The following is a 24,015-nucleotide window of genomic DNA, read 5'->3' on the forward strand; positions in this document are numbered from 1 at the left end:
ACAGCCGCTGACAGTGTTGAGTACAGTATAGCCTTTTTATTTTTTGGCCGGGAAAGTAGTCACCGATCACCTTCTAATTGAACGCACAGTGGACATTTTTATAATCTGGCCTCACAAACTGATTATACAGAAACCTAAAGTGGTGAATAATTGAACACCATTAAAAGACTGGTATCCCCCTTTGGTCTGCTTGCCACTGACAACATAAAGAATAAATCAGTACAGTTATTGTAGCTGTGTTTCTTTTTCTGGTACATTGTACATATTTTGAGGTTACAATCTTTCACTGTGGCTAAGCTGTGTAGCCAGTTGCACACAGTTCTTGCATGATGCATTATTTCAGATTAGAGAATTTACTGAAATGCAATGCCAAAGAGCATAATCAATACTTCATTATATTTATGCTCCAGGGATGTCTGAAGAAAAATGTACATAAATCTGCTTCTGTACAAATGCTCTACTATGCAGCAAATTAAGGATAAACTCCACTCTCCAAACGCAAGCCCTAGTCTGTTGCCAATTTTTCCACTAGAGGGCAGTATTGACAGAAAGAAAATTTCATTTTCTATTCTCTTGTTAACAATTTTATCATTAAGTTTCCTTTCTGTGGCTATACTTTTTGTTGGTCTGAACAAAAATTACTTTTCATGTTTCTAAAGAGTATTCTGAATATTACCATGGTTCTCAACTGGAACTAAGCCTTGATCTTCTTAGAAAAAAAGATTGTTGTACAAGTAAGCATAATTAGTTTCCATGTATCAAGCAACGAAAACTGCACCTGAAGATAGTTATCTAAGAGGAAGAAAATATGAGTTTCATTTATTTATTTTCTAAACTCAAGTCTAAAATAATCACAGAAACCATTTCTGCTTTGACAGACCACAGAGTAGATTTAAGGAACCCTTTCTAATGAGCATACCAGGAAGATAGGAACTTGCTGGTGAATTTACAAATTAACGGCACGTTCTCTATTGAAAGCGATGAGAAATAGATGACAGAATTTTTAATTTCTGGAATCATAGGTTAAAAGCTGTTCTGGATAAGAGGCGTTTTTCCTGACAGAAGAGTACTAACTCGTTATATTCCGATCATCTTTCTTTAAATGATGAAAATATAGAGAATGTCAGCCCTCATCTTAAGCTCTCGTGCTAGCTCTGTGAGGAGACCAGATGGTGTGCGCCAGTGGGTGGAATGGCTCCTACAGTACCGTCCAGCGTTATCACTAGCCACATAGAACCGCTGGCTGCCCTGCCCTCTGAAATCCCTTAAGGCTTATGGAGCTGATGCCTCCTCTTCCTTGGCAGATGACACAGTTGATTTTTTCCTCTGCCTGTTACCAGTTCTGTTTTGCACTACCAGACATCCTCTATTTGCTGTTGCAGTTGTTCTTTTTTATATTATCTACCTTCTGCTGTTTCTTCCCTCTTGGTTTCTTTACTTGCCTTTCTGTCTTTTCTGACTTCTCTACCTTCTCTTGTGATTCTGCCACATAGGTTCATAAAGGCCCTATCTCCAACCAACCAAAATAATCTTTCCTTTTCTGTTTTGCATGGGGCTCTCTTAAACACAAGTCACAAACTTACCTCAACGTTCTTTTTATTTTTGGATCAAAACCTGTACTGGGAAGATTCTTTCTTAGCTGCCTAAATTTGTTTTTTGTTTTGGTTTGGTTTTCTTTCTGAGTTTGAAGCTTTTCTGGATTCTTGGGGGATAGTATTATCCCTAATGTAAGGTAATCAATGTTACACTGTGCCACAAGTAGCAAAATGTACACTATAGCTCTCAGTGTCACAAATATTGATGGAGCTCCCACTGTGCATTAGGTAGTACTTTAGGTGCTGGGGATATGGTTACCACCAAGAAAGATACAGTGCCTGCTGGTACTGAGCTTACAGTTTAGTGTGGAAAGCAAAAAATAAATAAATATTAGCAAGTGTGATGGACGTTATGAAAGAGGAAGTATAAGGATGTGATGGGAATATACAGTAAGGAGTTTAACTAAATTTCACATGGGATGCATCTCTGTTACCTGAGCAACTGCCTCATCACTCATGCACTCTGGCAGGTAAAACAGTCCTTCAAGATTGATGGTTAAATTAGAAGAGGTTAGCACTGTGTAATGTTGACAAACCCACTAATTTAATACAAAATTCCATTCCCATCTAGTTTCTCTGAATTGGAATGGTAATATAGGGGGAAGGCAGTTGATAGGTTTTTGGATTTTTTTCCTAAGCCATGACACTGTGGTCAATTGGGAGAATATGTGCACATTCTAAGCTTGAATATTTGAGCATCAATTCAAATAACATCACCCTATTTCAGACTTTCTCAAAAGTGCATCATAATTATATGTATGTATGTGTGTATGTACATGGTTTATTTTTACTTTATATCAGACATTATGCTAGTTGTGTTAAATTTATCATCTCAATTAATTTGCCTAAAATAGATGTTAGCTATTATTATTATTGTTCCTATTTTTAGAATAAGGAAACTGAAGCTTAGAGAAATTAAGTTGCTCATGATTATCCAGCTAATAAAGGTAGAGCTAAGATTTAATTCTGGTATGTCGATCCTAAATCCCATTCTGCTACTTGGAGGTGAGGAGAAAAGGAACTGGCAAGGTCATCAGAAGATTATATATAAAATGACTTGAGTAGGATTTTCATTAAAATTCCACACATAAAATTTTAAATACCTCTTTCCAAAAATATTTTACATTTTTAAGAATTCTTCTAACTAGTTACTACAATTTTATCTTGGCAACATTGCAAGCTTCTAAACACTGCATAATTCTAATCTATTTCCCTGAAGATAATTTTTATAATTATTTATGAAGTTTTTTTTTTTGGTAAAAAGAGACTTTCAGCAGTCGTATTTGTACATTTTAAACAACTTATTCAATATTTAACCCTACAAATAGTTATTTTCACTAAAACCGAATAAAGTTTTTTCCAAATTGCATTCTTTGGAAAATTAGTCCTATCAAAAGCTTTACAAATAAAAAGAAATTCCATGATCAATTGTGGGAAATCACATTTTATTTTTTTGAGATTCACAACACACACTAGCATATTTAAGGCTCCTATATAAAGGCCTACAGCATAGAAATCTGTTTATATTTATATATACCAGTGTTTCCCAAATCCACTTGTCTATGTAATTCTTTGTGTATGAGACACCCAGTACCATCTTGAGGAGCTAGTGCTCTATGAAGTATATCATGAGAGACCCTGATGATAATAATATATTGAAGGCACAAATTATTACTGTTTGGAATACTGTATGACTTTGGTGAAGTCAAGTTCTCAGAGTACATACTGAGGACACCAACATATCAAGAGTGCCCCCCAGTATGAGGCAGCCAATTCACTGGGGTAGAGATCGCAGCTATAGTCATGATGGGATTGGAAAATGGTACCAATGCTTAGCAGTAACTAGTATCAACAAGGCTTATCAGCATCTATTGTCCCCACTGGGAGAGCTGTGGTAAGGCAAGCCTGGTCTCATTTGCCTTGGCAGGCAGGGAAGAATGTGATAATCACTGAAGGGTAAAATTACTTAATTGTGTATACTCTATAAGTAAAGCATTTTCCTGGGACTCCCAGAAATCAGTGGGTGATATATGGGGAGCCATAGCAATATAAATTATTCCTGTTTGAGATATTATGTTATCTCTGGGCTTGTACATTTTTATTTGTTTCCTCTGGTTTGGTTCTTTAGTGAAAATATGTTACATCTTCGTTGTAAAGCTGTAGAAATAGCAGAATAGGCAGATACTTTAAGAAACCATCTGAATCAGCCCTATGACACGCCCTCCTTGATGTATTCATATTCTTTAAACACGGAGGTGAATATATTAGAGAGAATATACTCTTAAGAATCTGATAGCACAGAATAGAACAGAGGGTAATATTTGAAGGCCATAGTCCTAAATGGGTATTTTCTCCAAGTGAACCAACCTCAAGGTGAAAAGCAGCAAGTCATAAAAAATAATGATCAATCGGGAGGAGGGAGGAGGGTTAAATTAGAAGTATGGGATTAACAGATACACACCACTATATATAAAATAGATAAACAGCAAGGATTTACTGTGTGGCATAGGGAACTATATTCAGTATCTTATAATAATCTAAAATGGAAAAGAGTCAGAAAAAAGTATATGTATGTATAATTGACTCACTTTGCTGTACACCTAAAACTAACAATATTGTAAATCAACTATACTTTAATAAAAAAAAAATAATGATCAATCTATTAGACCATACTCCCACTAGTTGGTCCATTGAAGATATCTTTTACTCAGTCTCCTCCCTCCAGAGCAAGGGAAGGAAAGATGCTATAAATATTGAAACGTCCAGAGTTTCTGATTTGTTCGAATCCTGGATTACCTCCTTGTCTCTCAAACCACAGCTCCTTTGACCAAATCAAAACAAGGACTCTACTAATACTGTCACCACAGAACATCAGCGGCAAATCACTGCCTGTCAGGTGTCCATAGTTTGGCAAATGCCAGCTTGGTACTGGGCATTGAGTTTCTGTCTATATTCTTTCCTATACACTTTGGGGGTAGGAACATTCCTTTCCTTCCCAGAAGAAGAAACCACTCTGAAAGATGAAAATGCTAGCTCTATCTTCCAAGACTCACTGTATTTCCTAATAACCTCAGCCCTTCTAGATGGTCTTTCATTTCTGGTCCCTCCATCTATCTCAGCCTACTCCCATACCTGCACCCTCTTTTACAGGTAAACACAACCAGGGGTGAATTCAGTCTCCTTCCTTCAGAGAAGCATCTCCCTCACTCTCTCTCCTACTCTCATGCAGCCATTCTATCTAAAATTACAATCAGCAAATGACTTAAGTCATCTGTTTATCTTGGACAAGTTCTTTACATTCCTTTTAATGCTACCCAGAATTATATACACATTTAAATATTTCAACCTTTCTGGCTTGTATTCAGCTTTTGGCTTACTATAGACTTACTTCTCTTTCCGTGTATTTTCTATATTATATTATTATAACTCAGTTTGTAAGGGCAGATTTTTCTCTGGATTTTATGTGTAAAACTATTTAGAATTTTATCTATATTTTCCAGAGATTTACCCATATCATGTAACTTACTATCATCAAAGATTCAATTCTTATAGATATTCAATAAACACACAATGAAAAAGGCCTTGTCTTATCAATGTTCTGCAAAACCTTTGCAACAAAAATACATATTATTTGTACGATCGTGATTAGTTTTGTTTTGGATCCTTGAAATTTGACACTAAGAAAGCTCTTTGCAGGTGTCTGTGATAAAATTCCATTTTCCTTCTACTGTGAAAATATTTTTCCTTTGAAATAAATATTATTTCAATTATTTCAAATACTTCAATTTCCCCATTATCACTTCAATTTTAAATAAGTTTGATGGACTAGATATGAAGCACTTGACCTTTCTTTCTTTTTTTCCTTCTTTACAAAAGAAATTATGTTTCTGTTCATTTTCAAAGAGAGATCTTCAAGATGCTTTCCCCTTGGTGACTGACTGTTTTGGGTATAAATATCTCTTGGCAAATCCCATGCAATTATGTTGTCAGTAAAACAGCTTGTCTGTCAGTACTGCAAGTAAACAGACCAACAGCAGAAAATTTGCAAGCTTGGGAAAGATTTACATTTGTAGAGAAATGAGAATTGTATTCCACTCTTCTCTTCAAAACAAACAAATATGATATTTTTATGGGCCCCAATAGTATACAATACAGTTTTAAAATTCTCTTTGTGATAATCTTATCCTGAGTGATCAGGAGAAAGGAAAGCAAGTGTCAGCCTGCATTTGGAGAAATGTTCAGCAAATTTTATTAGGCTTAAATAACCTTGAAAAAGAAAACAAAGTGGCACTGAAAAATGTCTAGAATTAAATATTAAGTTTTGTTTTAAATGTACAATAATCCAGAAATAACTTTGTATAGGTCAGGAACCCTTGACCGATGAAATGGTTTGACTTCTCTAAATAAGATAGAGCAACTGAGACAATAAAAATTAGATCAACACTCTTTTATTTCTAAATAAAGAAGTAGCCCATCAATGAGCAACATTTCACACAAGCTGATGTAGAATTCTTGAGTGAATCCCGTGTATTAAAATAAAGGGGTGGTTAGGGAATGTGGAAGGCATTTTAAGAGACTTAAGTCCCAGATAGAGAATGAGGCTTATTTAGTGCACATCCTGCTTGTTCAGATGATAGTTTGGGACTCAGTTTGACACCAATGACTTCTTCCATTAAAAAAAAAAAAAAAAAAAAATCCAAGCAAATAAGTCTAAACTGAAATTAGAGCAGCCAAGCTAGAGTCTATGAGGGATTATAACTCTCCATTATCAACCACATCTGTCCTGAGAGAGAAGGCTACATACCACTTGAGCATCCATCTTTGAATCTGGGAATTACAGGGTGAAGGTCCTTAGTAGCAAATCTTTTCTTCCCTTATTGTCCAGAACAGCCAATAGATGGACCATTTTTTCTATTTAAAATGTTTTTAGTGTTCAACACCATCAAAGCATATGGGTAGGCAAAACCAGGTAGATGGTCCAGAAGCCAGTTTGCTCATTTAGTTCATTTAGATCAGTCTCATCTTTTAGTCTTTTTCATGTCTTTACCTATCATGGCATCTTCATAACCACCAATATTATCATGTTCCTAAAATTTTTGTAAGCAGATTTCTAAATTTCTAAATGTCATATCATAACAGTGTGGCAAAATAATATTTCTAAATATGCATTGAAGACCCTCAGGCCCTCGATGATTTTGTATTGTCCCTTGATCCTTCCCTAGACTACTAGAGCACTGAAAATCATTGTCTCAGGAAAGAGAGACACAAATAGAAAAGCAGCTTACCCAAGAAAAGATTTTGATAGTTCACATTGCTATTCCCAAAGAGAACTTAATGCTGAATAAAATTTTAAGTCCCTGAAATGATACATTTATAACTCCCTGAAACAGATAAAATTCTTAGGATAGAGAAACACAAAATGGAAGGAGTAGATACAGAATCATTTTGGACCCCAGAGAAAGAAGGAATCCAGACCCTAATAAAACACTCCAGATAGCTTTAGGGCATCTGAGAATGGAAAGGACTCGTGTTCCCCTTTCCAACGTATTGGGGTTGGCCAAAAAGTTCGTTCAGTTTTTTCCATACGGTGGCTCTAGTAGCTAACTTCATTCGAAAAAATTTTGTTAGAATGTATTGTGACAGCTGCCATATCAGCGTGCATTTAAAAAAAAAAAATCAAAACTGGTGAATTTTTGTGTAGCCATTGTAATATTGAAGATGGAAGAAAAAAGCAACATTTTCGGCATGTTATGCCTTATTATTTCAAGAAAGGTAAAAATGCACCTGAAACGCAAAAAAAAAAGAGGTTTGTGCAGTGTATGGAGAAGGTTCTGTGACTGATCGAACGTGTCAAAAGTGGTTTGCGAAGTTTCGTGCTGGAGATTTCTCGCTGGATGATGCTCCACGGTCGCGTAGACCAGTTGAAGTGGATAGCAATCAAATTGAGATATTAATTGAGAACAATCAACGTTATACCACGCAGGAGGGCAGCCGACATACTCAAAATATTCAAATCAAGTGTTGGAAAATCATTTACACCAGCTTGGTTATGTTGATCACTTTGATGTTTGGGTTCCACGTAAGTTAAGAGAAAAAACCTTCTTGACCGTATTTCCTCATGGGATTCTCTTCTTAAACGTAAGAAAAATGTTCTGTTTTTAAAACAAATTGTGACGGGCGATGAAAAGTGGTTACTGTACAATAATGTGGAACAGAAGAGATCATGGGGCAAGCGACATGAACCACCACCAACCACACCAAAGGCTCATTTTCATCCAAAGAAGGTGAGGTTGTGTATATGGTGGGATTGGAAGGGAGTCCTCTATTATGAGCTCCTTCTGGAAAACCAAACAATTAATTCCAACAAGTGCTGCTCCCAGTGAGACCAACTGAAAGCAACACTTGTTACCATCAGGTAATGCAAGACCACATGTTTCTTTGATGACAAGGCAAAAACTGTTACAGCTTGGCTGGGAAGTTCTGATTCATCCGTCCTACTCACCAGACGTTGCACCTTCAGATTTCCATTTATTTTGGTATTTACAAAATTCTCTTAATGGAAAAAAATTCAATTCCCTGGAAGACTGTAAAAGGCACCTGGAACAGTTCTTTGCTCAAAAAGATAAAATGTTTTGCGAAGATGGAATTACGGAATTGTCTGAAAAATGGCAGAAGGTAGTGGAGCAAAATGGTGAACACATTGTTCAATAAAGTTCTTGGTGAAAATGAAAAATGTGTCTTTTATTTTTCCTTAAAAACTGAAGGAACTTTTTGGCCACCCAATAGCTTAGAGAAGACAGCAGAACTCCAGGGAAGAAGTAACATCATGTGTGTACCAGCAGATAAACCTAATTCAAGTGTAAAGTAAAGGCAATGGAATAATCCCCACATCCCACTCTGACTGCAGGATTATCTTAATAACAGCAAAACACACAAGAAAATCCACACTCAAAGATCTTACAGTCAAGAGCATGAGAGCATTTACCTATATGAGAAATATAGTTATGTTAATCATATATTGGTGAAATCTTTAACAATCTTCTGTGTTTTCATATCAATATTGTATTGTCTAAGAAAACCAATTGCATACCTTGCTTATTTATCAGTTAAACAATCAAACAAAAATGCAACAAAAGTGATGATTTCTTGTACCATCATTTATACCTGGCAGTGCCCTTTAAGAATGAACATTGCACAAAAGCTGCCGATGACCTTCTGTGCCTTATAACCTGTGTACATACAGCCCTCTACGGAAAGCTGCTTTCAAGAACTGAAGTCATTCCCAGAACTTTCCACATGCTTTAGGTTGTCAACTAGAACCAGATGGTATAAAATCGTGAGTAATTTATCATAGGTGAATTCTGCTAAACAATTTACCTCAAACACATTACAGATTGTAATTCTAGGCATCTCAAGCAGCAAACTTTAAATGAACATAGGTTCCTATGGTTTTCTGAATGATCTCCAGGATCAGACAACCTAACAGAACTAGTGAGTCAAATAACTTGATCCCATTCAGTTAGGATACATTTCTAGTGATGTAAGGGGACTGCAAGAAGTACAAATAGTCCTGCTGTATAGCAGACCAATGTGTGGTTGCCAAATTTGTATTGCAGTTCTACCATCTATAACTAAACATTAATTCAAAATTTACACATACTTCCATGTTTTCTTCTGTCTAATTTCATAGATTTTATTTTTTTAACATGGAAGCTTGGTCTCAATGGTTACCAGGCAAAATCTGAGTCATAATCATAAATCATATATTTTTTGTAGAACATATACATTTGTGAATATAATATGAATTAAAATATCTATATTAAAGTGAACTTAAATTGCTTACCCAATTATTCACGTATTTCATTCATGGACTTACTGAAACTTTCTATAAGCTTCCTTGTAAAGTCTTCATTTATCATATAGATCTTCTGTATCCTTGTCACTCTCCCTTTTTCCTTTTCCTTCTCTCCTCTCTCACTCTTTTGCTCTCACTCTGTGTGAATCTGTTTCTTTCTGACTAGCTCTGTCTTTTTAACCATTCAAACTCCAGTCGGGTATCAGAGAAAACATGTGAAGAGGGTAGTTTCAAATTTGTACTTTCTTCCCCTGACCAAAAATCATACAAAACATGTTTATGAAAGCACTTTTATTTTATGTCACCAAAGAAATAAAGGTCATCTGAAGTCATTTTTTAGTACTAAACACCTTTAATAAAGCAGCTCGAGGATCATTTGTATGTGTGTATTTGTAACTGAAGTATATTTTTCAACATCTGATACTCACACAACCTGTGTAAGAATCATCTGTTTACTTTTCTAATATACTGATGTCTCAGATGCTCTTGTGGCAAAGGTGCCCCTTTGGGAAGGAGCAGAGGGATCTGAAAGTTTGGTATGCAGCTCAGATGACCTTTATATACACTAACATGTGAGAACTGATGAATCTTTCCTCATGTCTTCTTTTAAATACACACCTTAACAATCACAAGAAACCCTAAAGGTGGAAGATGACATGCTTTTCTAGGCAATCAATTGGTGCAGGGTGTTTTATTAACCTAGAAGGCAAATCTAGAGAGGTTGAGAGAGTCCCCAAGGTCATAGAACTTGAAAATGGTTGAGCAAGAAATTAACCCCAATTCCATCTAATTCCAAAGCTTGTTTCATTCCAGAATCTTGGGTTCCAAACTAAACTAAACTAACTAGTTCTTGGGGGCTTAGAACTCTTAAACTTTCAGAATACTCTTATGTTTTTTTTTTAATTTTTATTTTTTTAAGTTGAAGGATTTGGATGAAGTTATTATCCCTGGTGCTGTGGAATTTGGACTAAAGTGTAGTCTAGAGAAATTATGACTTGACTGAAGTCACAGAGCTAATGGTGGACCCAGGGAGTACACAGTGTTTGAACTCTTATTTAGTGGTTCTTTCAAACTTATTTTTTATAAGTTGAATAATATAGTTATTTCTCAAGTCTTTGTAAATACTGTACATTCAAAATTTTATGTTCTGGCTCTGGTACCGCATATAATTACGAATCCTGCCCCCCCAAATATTATACTATAGTGTGGATTTAAAAAAGAAAAACAAAACAGAAACTACATGTAGAGAATACAAAGTAGGCAACCAGAAGTCATCTATATTCCTTACCTTTACTATCACTGTGACAGTAGCAATACCAGGTGGCATTGTTCCATAAATATCAAAGGCCTCCACTAGAAAAGTGATACTTGCTTCCTGGTCTGGAAATGCCTCATAGTCCAAACTCCTTAAAAGGGAGAGTTCTCCTGTAAATGGATGTAGTGCAAAAAAGTGCTTCACTTCCGGACTTCTTATCCGATAAGATACATTTGCTCCGAGGTCAACATCTTTGGCCTGTAACAAATTAAGAAGAAGAATGGTTATATCACTGCCATTGCCAAAATAAAGAAATGCAAGACTGATGGAAGTCATGTGTCAGTACCTAGAATAGCATGAAATGAATGATGATCAAAAGGCATGTTTCAGAGAGAAACATTTTTTAAAGTAATTTACCAGATAGAGGGAGAGGGAGAGAAAGACAGAGACCAAGTCAGAGACAGAGACCCATGAGGTTTTGTCATTGTTGATCTCGTTACTGTATCTATTTTATTTGAAGAAATCACTAATTAAAAGGATCATACCACAGTAAAGAAATAAATATTGTCATAAATGATTGCTTATTATTTCCTGATGATTGTAGAACCATGAAAAATAATACCTTAAATAAAAATAAATATTAGTGTGTGCTTTCCACAAACATAACAGGTTATTAAAGGGCTATATGAAAACTAAGGAAATATGTCTTCTCACAAAGACCCTATAATACATTTCTAGAGAACACTCTATTATACCTCCCTTCTTTTAACTAATACTTATTGAGTGTGCACAAGGTGATATAGAGATACACAAGATGAATAAAAACAAGATACCTACCCTCCAGATTACTGTCTCAAAGAAGAAATAAGACAGAAATACCAAAATAAAAGGGATACATGGATAGACCTAGAGACTGTCATACTGAATAAAGTAAATCAGAGCGAGAAAGACAAGTATCATATGATATCACTTATATGTGGAATCTAAAAAAATGGTACAAATGAACTTATTTACAAAACAGAAATAGAGTCACAGATGTAGAAAACAAACTTATGGTTGCCAGGGGGGAAAGGTTGGGGAGGGATAGATTGGGAGATTGGGATTGACATATACACACTACTATATATAAAATAGATAACTAATAAGGACCTACTGTACAGCACAGGTCTCTATTCAATACTCTGTAATGACCTATATGGGAAAAGAATCTAAAAAAGAGTGGATATATGTATATGTATGACTGATTCTCTTTGCTGTACAGCAGAATCTAACAGAACATTGTAAATCAACTATACTCCAATAAAATTTTTTTTAAAATTCTCATTTCCAAAAATAATGTTTCCCAATCATTAAAGCAAAACAAAAAACAAACAAAAAACAGGTGAAAAAACAGGTTTCAGTGGGAAGTCTTATAGATGACTCTTTCATTCAGTAGTAGAGACTGGCAAAGGCAACTCTGGTAGAGGAAATGGGATGCAGCAAGGATAGAGTGGGGAAGGTCAGGGTTTGTTAAAAAATGCATGCAGTAAAGCAAACATCTTTGTGAATGTCAGTCTTGGCCCCCTCCAAACAGTTATCAACATCACAATGGGAAAGATACTGTTAAAGCACAGATTTTATGATGTCACCTTCCTGCCTAAAAATTCTTCTTGTTTTCCATTTCATTTTGGATCAACTCCAATCTCCTTAACATGGTGAGAAGGACACATATATTTTCCAGCCCTTTAGCTCCTCACTCTCTCCTCTCCTCCAGGATTTTGAGCAGGTTCTTCCGATGCCTTGAATATTCTTTCTTCCCCTTGAATAACTCTTATTTGCCCCTCAGTTCACAATTTAGAAATAAACTTTCTCCAGGAAACATTCTCTTTGTTCTCAAGATTAGGTTAAAGAGCTCCACCTGTGATCTCCCAGGTTCCTTGCATTGAGGACCTCTATATTAATTACCAGTTACTTGTCTGTTTGCTACACCAGACTGAAAATTTGATGAAGGCAGGAAATCTGTCTTGTTCATGTTTGAATCCCCAGAGTCTAGCAGGGGACTTGGCATGCAGCAAGCACTGAAAATATGCTTGTTGAATAAAGGAATGAGTGAATGAATGGATGAATAGAAGAATAAATGGAGAAATAATGGCCCTCTCCTTGGTCAGCGTCTGCCTTTTTTAGATGTATTAATGTTTACTGACTAAGTAAACACATATTGAGTTAAATTATGGAAGAAACACAAGTTCTTGAAATGCATGCTAACAAAATTCAAGTTGTAGATTGCAGGTTGAGAAAGGACTACATTTTTTTCTTACAAAATACACTTCATAGACCACCTATGTCAGAATTAAAGAGGTTGTGCTTAAAATGCAGATCTCCAGGCCAATCTAACCTACTGAATCAGAATGTCCAGAGTTTCTGGTAATAATTTATTTGAGGACTGAAAAAAAGAGGCTTAGCTGTGAAGACACTAATAAAAAGGAGAGTCAGACTTCTGGAAGTATGCCAGTTGTGTACGGAAAGTGAAGAAGATATTACAAAATAATAGGTACAGCAATATCCTATTTCTGTAAAATATGAGGCAATTCTATACATATATATATATGCATATGAATATATATATATGTACACACCTGCATACATGTATATTTATATATATATAGGTAAATAGTTATTTGATATTTGTGTGAGCACAAACATAAATGTAACAGAATACACATAAAATTTAATACTGAGTAACTTTGGAGGTACAAGGTGAGAGACTATTAAGTTTTTTTTTTAAATAGTCTCGTATTGTCAATTGTTGCAATAAATATTTAGCATTACTTTTGTAAATTAAAAAGAAATCTGTTAAGAAGTGTTAATCAATTTCTCACAAAGGCAACATTTCTCCTGTTAAATTCTGGTATATCTCTAAAATAGGGTTGTTAGATAAAGCACAATATGTAATATTTGAGAGATGCTTATATTCAAATTTACTCGTTTATCTGAAATTGAATTTGACTGTATGTGCTTTTTTTTTTTTTTTTTTTTTAATTTACTAAGGCTGGCAGCCCTACTGCAGCCTTACAGAATGTCAAATCTTATACAGAATTCATGAAATAATTGCTTCTTCCACACACCTCTATTTGAAGGAAAGTGGTCCCGGCTGGCAGATTCTCTTCAACGATGACAGTATATGTTGAATTGGTGAACACAGGACTATTATCATCAATATCCAAAACCTTGATGGCCAGTGTTAGAGTTGAATGACGAGGGTGTACCGCTCCATCAGTTGCCACAACAACAAGTTCATAGTAGTCCCTCACTTCTCTGTTAAGCTTCACTGCTGTGTAAATGCTCCCATTGGATGTGATACGAAAAAGATTATTGAAGTTACCCAAACTATAGTGTACTTGGCCATTTATTCCAGCATCAGGGTCTGTTGCCTAAATAAAATTAAAAACAAAGGAATTCACATAGTACTCTTTGTTATGATTTTTTCACATTACATTTTGTAATGTTGCCCTGCCAGAAGGGGATAGTTAAAGAATTATGGCATATTTCTAACCAAATATTTTTTTCTCTAGGGAGAAAATTAAAAAGATAATGACAATGTAGTACAAAAGTCTAGAACATGAAAAGAAATACACTATAGTTTAATTGATAGTCTTCATTCAAAATGAACATAACATAATTTGATATCAGTAGAAATAACAATATTATATTATGACAGAAAATTCACATTTCAAAAATACTGAATTTTTCCTGTATTATCATTTCTTTAATAGATTTTGAATTCTAAAATTAAAAAAAACACACTTAGTTTTTAATTAAACATAACTGACAACTAACTTAAGATTTTACAGCTTTTTAAATTCAAGCACTATATGTGTATATATATGTGTATATATATATATGTATAAGCACCATATATATATATGTATAAGCACCATATATATATATAACTGCATTTAATCTGTCTGATGTTCTTATGAATAAATATCATTGGTCCCATTCTACAAATAAGAAAGCTGTGGCTTATGTAGTTTAATTATCTTGCTTAGGATTACACAAGAAATAAATATCTCAGTGCCCCAGTTCTTAGTATAATGTCTTGCATATAAAACTACTTAATAAATATTTGTGGAATTAATGAATGTTAGAATAAATTAATGCAAGGAACTGAGATTTAAAACTAAACATGTTCCAAAACCCAAATGGAAGTGAAAGTATAGTAACTGTAAAGCAACTGAAAAGGGCTCTTCTTTAATATTAGAATACAATCTCCAAATGATAACAGAATTGTTGATGCTATAATAAACCTATTATAACTGAAAATTTTATGTAATATTAAATCAGTTTGCATCAAATAAAATGGGTAAATTTTGAGTGACTATTCTTCTGATGGAGTGTTATGAGAATTAGAGTGTTATGAGAATTAAAATAATCTAAAACTCAATTAATTGGAATATAAATTATGACATTTCATTATCAAATACGGTGCATTTTGTGCTAAACAGTTCTATGTTATTGTTTCTCAAAGAAATTGGAATGAATCTTAGCATCTATAAAATGTTACATAATTATGCCCCAAACTTCACTAAGGAAAGGAAGGAAAACAAGACACTTGGCTGCATTATGAGCCAGGGACACAATAATCACTTAATATCTACAAAGCCTGGGATGCAATATGATGTATTTTGAACAGCACACAAGCAGATGTATATCCACCTTTACAAACACTGGGGAAGCATGTGGGGTGGGTGTGCTGAACACTTGTGCCTTGTTTGAAACGATAAAGCCCAAGATGTCCATAACTGTGCTCCTTCTGACTGTCATAATGCGAGACATTCCAGCAGGATTTGTCCCTTTTATTCATCAAAACACAAAATGCCCCTGGGAGGGCATTACCTCTGGAGTTTTAAGCCTGAGAAAAGATAGAAGAGTAATTGCAAGAATGTCTGAAGAAGACAAAAATACTGTAAAAGAGTTGAAGAGTTGCCATAGACATATTTTCTTCTACTTTTACATTTTTCCTAGAATTTGTCTTACAGATTATTGACATATTAGTTAAGCTGGTCATCTTAGTGGAAAAAACAAACAACAATATTGCCACATCCCTTACAAAAAAAAACCAACCAATCAAACAAAAAATGTAATTTTTTGTCTTAAATCACTGCTTAAGTAAATAGAAAAATACAATCCAATAATGTAAGTAGGTCTTATTTCATTAAACCAACACTCTTAAAAATTTCAGGGACTTTTTCTGTCTGTGGGTATTTTTATGTAATCCATAATTTAAATGATCCTTGCTCAAGATATATTCTTATTTATCCCATATTGGAAGATTTATTATGATAGAATGATTTAATTTGATTAATATGGCTGTGTATGTATATGTGTGGGGGGGAGGGGGATGTTAGGTATGTATCGTACTATGTACATCCAGCTACTTAACTAATATCTCTACTAGGACACCTTATGCATATTATATGAGTTTTCTATTGTTGCCATATCAAATTACCACAAATTTAGTTGTTTACACATTGCGAGTTTATTATTTTATAGTTCTATAAATCAGAAGTTCAACATGGGTCTCACCTGGCTAAAACCAAGGTATGCATAGGTCTGTATTCCTTTCTGGAGGCTGTTGGAAAAGATACATTTCTTTGCCCATTCCAGTTATTGACAGAATATAGTTCCTTGAGGTTGTAGGATTGAGATCCCCACTCCCTTTTTACTTGTCATGTAAGCACAATTCCCAGCTTCTAAAGGCCACCCACATACCTTTTCTCTTGGCTCATAGCACACTTCTTCCATTTTCAAAGCTAGCAATGGTCGGTCAAGTCCCTCTCACACTTTTTGAATCTCTCCTTCTTCTATCTCATCTCTCTGATCCACTCTTCTATCATCCTCTTCCACTATTAAGGGCTTAGATGGCTACAATGTGCCCACCTGGACAATCCAGGGTAATCCTCCCATCTCAAGGTTCTTAACCTTATCACATCTACAAAGTTAATTTTGTTATGTAAGGTAACATATTCACACATGGGATGTATTTGCGGGATCACAGTTCTGTCTACCATAGAATCAGAAGCTTAACATGTTTCTAATTGAAGTTTTGATTATTTCTATGTCCAAATCTTTGTCATCTCCAATTCCCCTATTTCGCTAAATGGTTCTTCCACTGACCAACAGATTACATAAAAAATAAAGAAGATGTTCCTGAGATCTACTTCTTCTACCTTCTCAATTATTTATTTATTCAATAATTTCAGAAAAGCTTATTCTCAATTATTTATTTATTCAATAATTTCAGAAAAGCTTATTTAATACTATGTATGAGGCTCAGCTCCAAGCTGTGAGATACATTGGTATATTAGGTAACAAGGTCCAAGATATGGCATTTACAGAAAAATCCCTATTCCATTTATAATACATTGTTTCCAATGTATGCAATATCTCAATCCTAACCACCTTGGTCCAAGCCACCGTCAACTGTGGCTTAGATTGCTAGATTATGTCTTTATTTTCTTTTCAGTTATTTCCTTTCAGAGAGATCTTTTATAATAGATAAATGACATCATTCCTCTTAATATCCTTCAGTGATTTCCACTGCCTTCAGCACCATTCAAAGGTTTACCATAACCAAGAGTTCTCCTACTAAATGTTACTTTCACTGTGTTCTGAAATAATGCAAATCTCTCCAACCTCCAAATTTCTCCAAAGCCTCTGCCTAGAGGGCTTCCGCTATTTTTCGCTAGGCTAATACCCACTCATCTTTCAAATGTCCATTTAAACATCACTTCCTCAAAGCAGTCTTCTCTGACTCCTGAAATGTAAATGAGACCCTCCTGTTATACATGGCAAGAACTCCATATACCTGTAATTCATATCACTTTTACTAGATTTAAATTATAGATTTATTAATGTGATTATTTGTGTAACACTTGTCTCCCTTCTTACAAGTGGGAAGACTGTGATCATCTTGGTGGAACTACTGAATCCAGGTCTATACTGAAAAATATCATTTTTATAAAGTACAAAGTAGTATTTTGTTATGACCTAGATAAGAGTATGATAATAAGTAAATATCTCTGTATTTTTAATATTTTATAGAGTAACAAAGAGGGACTATGTAGGTTAAGATGGCAAATGACCTTGATATATAAAAAGAAATTGCTACCTTATAGAAATGCTGTTTAGTTTCAGTGTTTCCACTATATATATTTTTCGATATCATTAACATTGGTATGTCACTTGTTCCCTCTAGGTCTCAGATATCTCAACTATAAAATAAAAGATGCGAAGTGGAATAGCAGTTTTGAATCTCTTTTCCTACCATTATACATGTCAGAGATGAAATTCACAAACATGGCACAGATCATCAATTATAACATGAATAAGAAGATAGCTGTTGCATAATTCTCTGCAATCTAGTTGCAAAGCCATTATTCTGTTCCACTGAATAAAACATATAAAAATTTAAGTGAATCAGCATTGTTATAGATGATATACGCCAATAACTAGTATTAGAACAATGCAAATGTAGTACCTACGTTGGTAACAAATGACTTGGAAAAGACCTCACATTTGGTCAGAACAACCCATGTTTGCAAACTACTGGGCTAGAGGATTGTTAAAGGAAACTTGCTCTAACAGGACATTAAGATATAAAAACAAATTTAATTTCAGAATGAGTCACCTACAGTGCTTGCATCATGTTGGTATTTCCCAAACTGCTGCATTAATCATGTTTTCCCTTGTGAGCTTCCCAATACACAGTAGCTCAGAGAAGTGTTGCATTAAAAGATACTCTTTCACTGAGGATTGTTGAATGGGAACTTCCCCTCTCCAGGCTTCAACTTGCCAAGAGGAAGGACATTTTAGCAAGAAAACTGCTCTCTCTGCTCCCTCCCTCACTCATGAGTGGTGAATTTGATGGAAAGAAATGGGTAAACACATTGCCTCCTTTAACATCTGATGTTTATAAGGATGTCATATGATTTGCTGGTTTTGCTATATGAGCTCTTTCCCTATGAATAAGACCTACAATTTCAGTTCTGCCTGAGGCTGTGTAGGTAAGTTTAATCACGGGGTAGCATTTACCAACCCATTTGTCTCTCATTACTAAACCTCCTTCCTTTCAATATCAGTTTCACCTATTTGCCAGAATTTCATGTCTCTCACTGAATTGGTTTGAACCTGGGCAAGGTATAGGATATTAGTTACTGATAGTCCCAAACCCCAGGGGTGTTTATACCTCAGTTCCCAAACAAATTTAGTCATAGACTCTTTTTCATTGTTGTTTGTTTAGCAAAATATTTACTAATATCTTGAGGGACATACAGTTTTTTAAATACTGTTATAATTCAATGAGCAACACTGGGAATAAGGCCTTCTTTTAATAATCTGTCCATGATATTTTCACACAATATTTCCACTTGATACTTTTTGTTCCCCATGACCCATCACTTGAAACTAACTACCTTAAGTTAATAGAATCAATGGTGCCTACTCTCAAACATGTCAGGGTCCTTAACAGAGTCTACAGTAAAATAATAAATGGCAGAGAAAAGATAATCAGAAAAATATATGCTTTCAAGAGGTCCAATGAGAAATTTTTTTTTTTTAACAATGGCTTAAATTGATAGAAAAGGCCATGGAGGGAGAAGTAAACATTGAATTTTAGTCATGGTTTTGATAAACTAACTTTAGGTGCTACATTTCATGGAATGTTAGTTAACGTCTCTTATGATGCCAGGAAAAAGTGAGGGGAGACGGAGAGAGAAGGGGAGGTCTCTGTTCAAATAAATAAATTTGGGAAATTGGGATTAAAGAAAATTTAAAATTTTTCATTACTTCAGAACTTTTCAAGTGTCATTAATATTTTAATGAACAAGGCAAAGTTCTCAAGGGGAGTAATGTATGCACCAAATTTAAAAACCCTGAGTAATAGAAATCCTTTCAACTGAACTATAGACAGAAGTCCAAACTCCTATGCATGAATTAATTCCAACCTACATTTCCAGCATTCTCTTACTATTCACTGTCCTGTATAAACACTCTGCTCAAGTCTAAGCAATTTTCTACATTTCCTTAGGACTCAGCATACACTTTTTGACATTTTCTTCAAGCCTTGCATTGGTGATTCCTTATTCACCTCTGAAATTTCAATCCTTCATCCAGTCTTCAAATCCCAACCCCAATTCAATCTCTCCTAGGAAAATGTCTAGCATTTAGAGATAGATCATTTTATAAATTAGAATTTTAGGCTTGACAAATGCTTTGTAACATTACTTTTTTTTTTTTTGGCCGCACCACGCGGCATGCGGGATCTTCCCCGCCCAGGGATCCTGTGCCCCCTACACTGGAAGCGTGGAGTCTTAACCACTGGACCACCAGGGAAGCCCGCATTACTTTTTATTTACACCTTTTCCCCACAGCCATAAGTCCTTTGAGAATAGAAGCATATCTCATAACTCTTCATTTATTGAATTTTTCAAATGTACAGCAATCTTTATCATACAGTGGGATTATTTGTTGAGAGAAAATATCCAAACACATACTCAACAAGGGGACTAAAAATAAATATTAGATGGGGCATTTTTATTAATAGGGTTTCATAATTTTAAGTCAGCTTAAGTATAAAGTGTAAATAATATATTCAAAGTCAAGTACACACACACACACACACACACACACACACACGTTTTGACCCGATTAACTACAACTTAATTCACTGAATGTCTAGCTTCCATGAAAGGAGGTATATTTGATGCTCATGGAATAAAAGACTAACATTCTATAAGAAAGTGCTCTAAAAAATTTAAGGTAACTCAGACACACATCTAATAGAGACAAAGGAACTAGAATGTTTGTAAAATGCAGGATTATTTGCTTCCTTTTCTGTCTCCTAATTAATTGAGGGACATAAATAAGGTCATGTAAGTTAAGTGATATGGGCTGGCTAAGCAAGGTAGTTTCATTTACTTAGTATTATAGATGAGTATGTACATGTTAGAAAAGATAACCAAACATAAAATCCCTTATTATCAGCAATACTGTCAAAAAGTTTGCACTGATGTTTAATATCTAACCAAGGAGCTCAGTGTGTGATGCTGTAATGAAAACATTTATCTTCCTAGAAATCAATTAAAAGTTAATTAAAATTGTTAATAAGAAAAATCACACATCTCTTCTCCCCTTGTAGTACATCAAAGCAAAAAACAGTAATAGCTGCAACTTTATAATCATCTGTCCATGGTTAACGCATTTGTAATATACACCTTACCATGGGGCCTGACTTGTGGCTACTTATTTGTGAATGAGTATTGTTGGGAAATTGGCTAATAGTCTGTAGTCAAATAAAGACCTCACTGGACAAAACTTTGAATATTTGCTAGAAAAACTTCTGGAAAATCTTAATCACTAAAATCAAAGTTAGAATACATTACAGACAACCAAATAATTATTACTTAATAAAGACAACAGATCATGTATAAGGGCATTTATTGACTATTCCTTGAGCACCATTTTATAGCATATCACTTGAAAAGGAAGCAGGGAAAAATATTTCTTACACATTATATTTACCCCTTTTGTTCCCTCATTAATTTTTAGAGTGGTCTACTATACATGCTTTCCCATCAATAAACGTGGAAGCCCATTACTGGGATACCTACACTGGGGGTTACAAATTCTATAGAGATTTAAAAGTATGTCTTTATAGGTGGAATATACTGGGATAAGACCTCAAAGGAGAGTCTGATGTCGGCACCCCTTCCATTGAGAAGTCTCTGGGTAGATTACTTATTATTTTTTCAATGATTAATTCTAATTTAAAATATGTTTTATACTCATATCCATTCAGATTATCTAGATATAAAATAACTTCTGTTTATTCTCACAAAAATCAGGTCTATGCAAAGAACTTTGAGGACAAACAGAAAGTACAGCTATTAGAAAGGTGTGAACTACCATATAGCACCTAATTAGCCCAGTATGAAGCTGAGAGGGAGCTTAGCTCCCTTAGTTTTTGCTTGTCCTTCACAGCAATTTTTGAGGCTGTGCACTCCTTTCTCACCTTGAAGCGGGAACCATAAAAGGTGTTGAGCAGGGAGGTCAGAGGGAGAGGTTGGGAAGTGCATCCTTAATGACATTACTAGTAGAAGTACATTTTTAAAATTACCTGCCAACTTCAAAAAGGCATAAAATAGTTGTCATCTTTATTTCTTTAAAGAAGCTGAGCTATTTCAAGGGCTGTGATTATCAGTGTAAAAGGGGAGAAGCAATTTAGTGACCCTTGATGCTGGTAAATGTTTCCTCTCTCCACACCTATTCATTACTGAACAATGGCAAACAGACTTACTGGCTAGAAGGTAACAAGTGTATTTGAGTTCAAATCACTGAAAACATAATGAGAGTAAATAGTTTTTTAAATCAAATATTGGAACTCTCAAATATTTAATCCCTAGGAATCTAGAAAACCCATATATAAATTAGAGATTCCTTAAGGGCTTAAGCTCTAGGTTAAAAGACCAGCTCTTTCCCACACTAACTCTATGGCCTTGGGTGAGTTAGTCACTCTAAGCGTCCATCCTTCATTTGTAAAATGATGATGATAGTAAGTATTTATCTCACTACCTACTATGAGGATTGAACACACTTAGCAGCATGCTTAGAGCATATTAAGTAATCAATTAAAAATTAGGTAAGTTTATTGTTATTGAGGTTTTCAACATCTACTTAGAAACTATTAAAGAAAGCTCAATTCTGTCCTAAAGTTCTTAAAAATATTTTTTTGAAGAATAAATCAGTCTATTTTTATTTGGTTTATTTATACACTTCATTTTCCTTAGGATCACATTTAACCTGGTATAGTGAGTCCATTAGGTTCCATTAACTTTATTTTTATCAAGATGTTCTGAGAATTTGGGTGTCTTAAAGAATTCATATGTGAAAGATCATAAAACCTGTTCATATGTGGTTTTAGTGTAACAAATAAAAATATAAGGAAAACTTGTATGACCAGATGATATGTAACAAAAAGGAAAGAGCACTTTAGTTATTACAAGAAACAATAATGAAGATTTAAGGTCTTTGAGGCATGAATTCAGGTAGTATTAGACACATTATAGAGAAATTTATATGAAAAAGTATGTCTGATGATTTTATGGACATTGTCACATTTTGAGAAATGTTTGTTATGTCTGGCCTGAGAAAAATATTGAATTTTTAAAAATCAAAATGTATTCCATTTGAAAGTAGAAGAAAAGGTAACTTCCAGTTACATTTTAAAGTAACTTTATCATGGATTGGGAAACAAATGTGTGACAACAGATGAGTAGTCTTGACCTGATCATAAATTGTGAGGCTCTTAAAATCATTATAGTGAGAGCTAAAAGGGGTATAAGAGCTATTTTACACTAAACGTTTCTTTACTTGTCATAACTACTGCAGGCCATCCTTCCAAATCTGAAAAGATAACTTCTACCCAGAGAACTCAGTAAATAGTATTACCCCACAGAAAAGGTTTGACAGCTGCCCATATTTTTCTCCAAAGCTGTCTTTTTTTTAGTGTTCTTAAATTCTTTCTATTCTACCATGGAGCAAACCTCTATTAAACTGTCTTTAAGGGCTTGGATGTTTCTCTAGGATGCTTTCCCCAAGTCAAGACAGCTGTCCTTCCACTGAGACTCCCTGTCATTTTGTTTTTATTTAGCTTTATAACATAATGTAGTTGCCTGCTTACCTGCTTGGCTCCTATACTATCCTTCCTGCAAACTGAGGACAAAAAATAATGCATTGCTCATAGCTGAATTTCTAATACCTTTTCTTCATTAATGTTCAGTGAATATTTGCTGAATCAATGTTGCATTAAGGACTGCCTTTTATGAAGCAGTAGGTGCCTTAAATGAAAGTTTGCTTGAATTGACGAATAGTCAAAGCAATTACTTCTAGTTACACAATAAACTACATTTTATTCTAACATTCAAGTCTCTACATGATCTTTTTCAAACCTATCCTTATGCACTTACATCTCATAACTAACTCTTTGACATAAACTCTATGTTTTAGTGAAAAGAGTTTATTTATTATATCAGTGAGCTTTCAAACAACTCCAAAATCGCAGTGGTTTGCTGTCACTGATGTTTATTTCTCTCCCGTGCAGTAACCCATTGTGGATTCCCTGCAGCTCTACCCTGTATTGTCTTTAGTCCAGGAAGGAGTCTGAAGGGGCAGGCTCTATTGGAACATGGCATTCATGTGACCAAGGGAATAAAAGAACGAGATTACCAAGCCAGAGTTCTTAAAGCTTCTGCTTGGAAGTGGAACGTTTCACC

General features: G+C 34.7%; 1 protein-coding gene across 4 annotated transcripts in view; it reads right to left on the reverse strand.

Annotated features, from left to right (window-relative positions):
* PCDH15 (protocadherin related 15) overlaps window positions 1-24,015 on the reverse strand; it is a 748,372-nt gene that overhangs the window by 165,672 nt on the left and 558,685 nt on the right. For all 4 annotated transcript variants that reach the window (XM_059899155.1, XM_059899157.1, XM_059899156.1 and 1 more), the window contains 2 exons: window positions 13,810-14,115; window positions 10,739-10,963 (listed from right to left, as the gene is read on the reverse strand). In XM_059899155.1, the coding sequence (XP_059755138.1) occupies window positions 10,739-10,963; window positions 13,810-14,115 (531 nt within the window). The remainder of the gene's footprint in view (window positions 1-10,738; window positions 10,964-13,809; window positions 14,116-24,015) is intronic.

This window comes from Balaenoptera ricei, chromosome 16, assembly GCF_028023285.1.
Source record: "Balaenoptera ricei isolate mBalRic1 chromosome 16, mBalRic1.hap2, whole genome shotgun sequence".
NCBI lineage: Eukaryota > Metazoa > Chordata > Mammalia > Artiodactyla > Balaenopteridae > Balaenoptera > Balaenoptera ricei.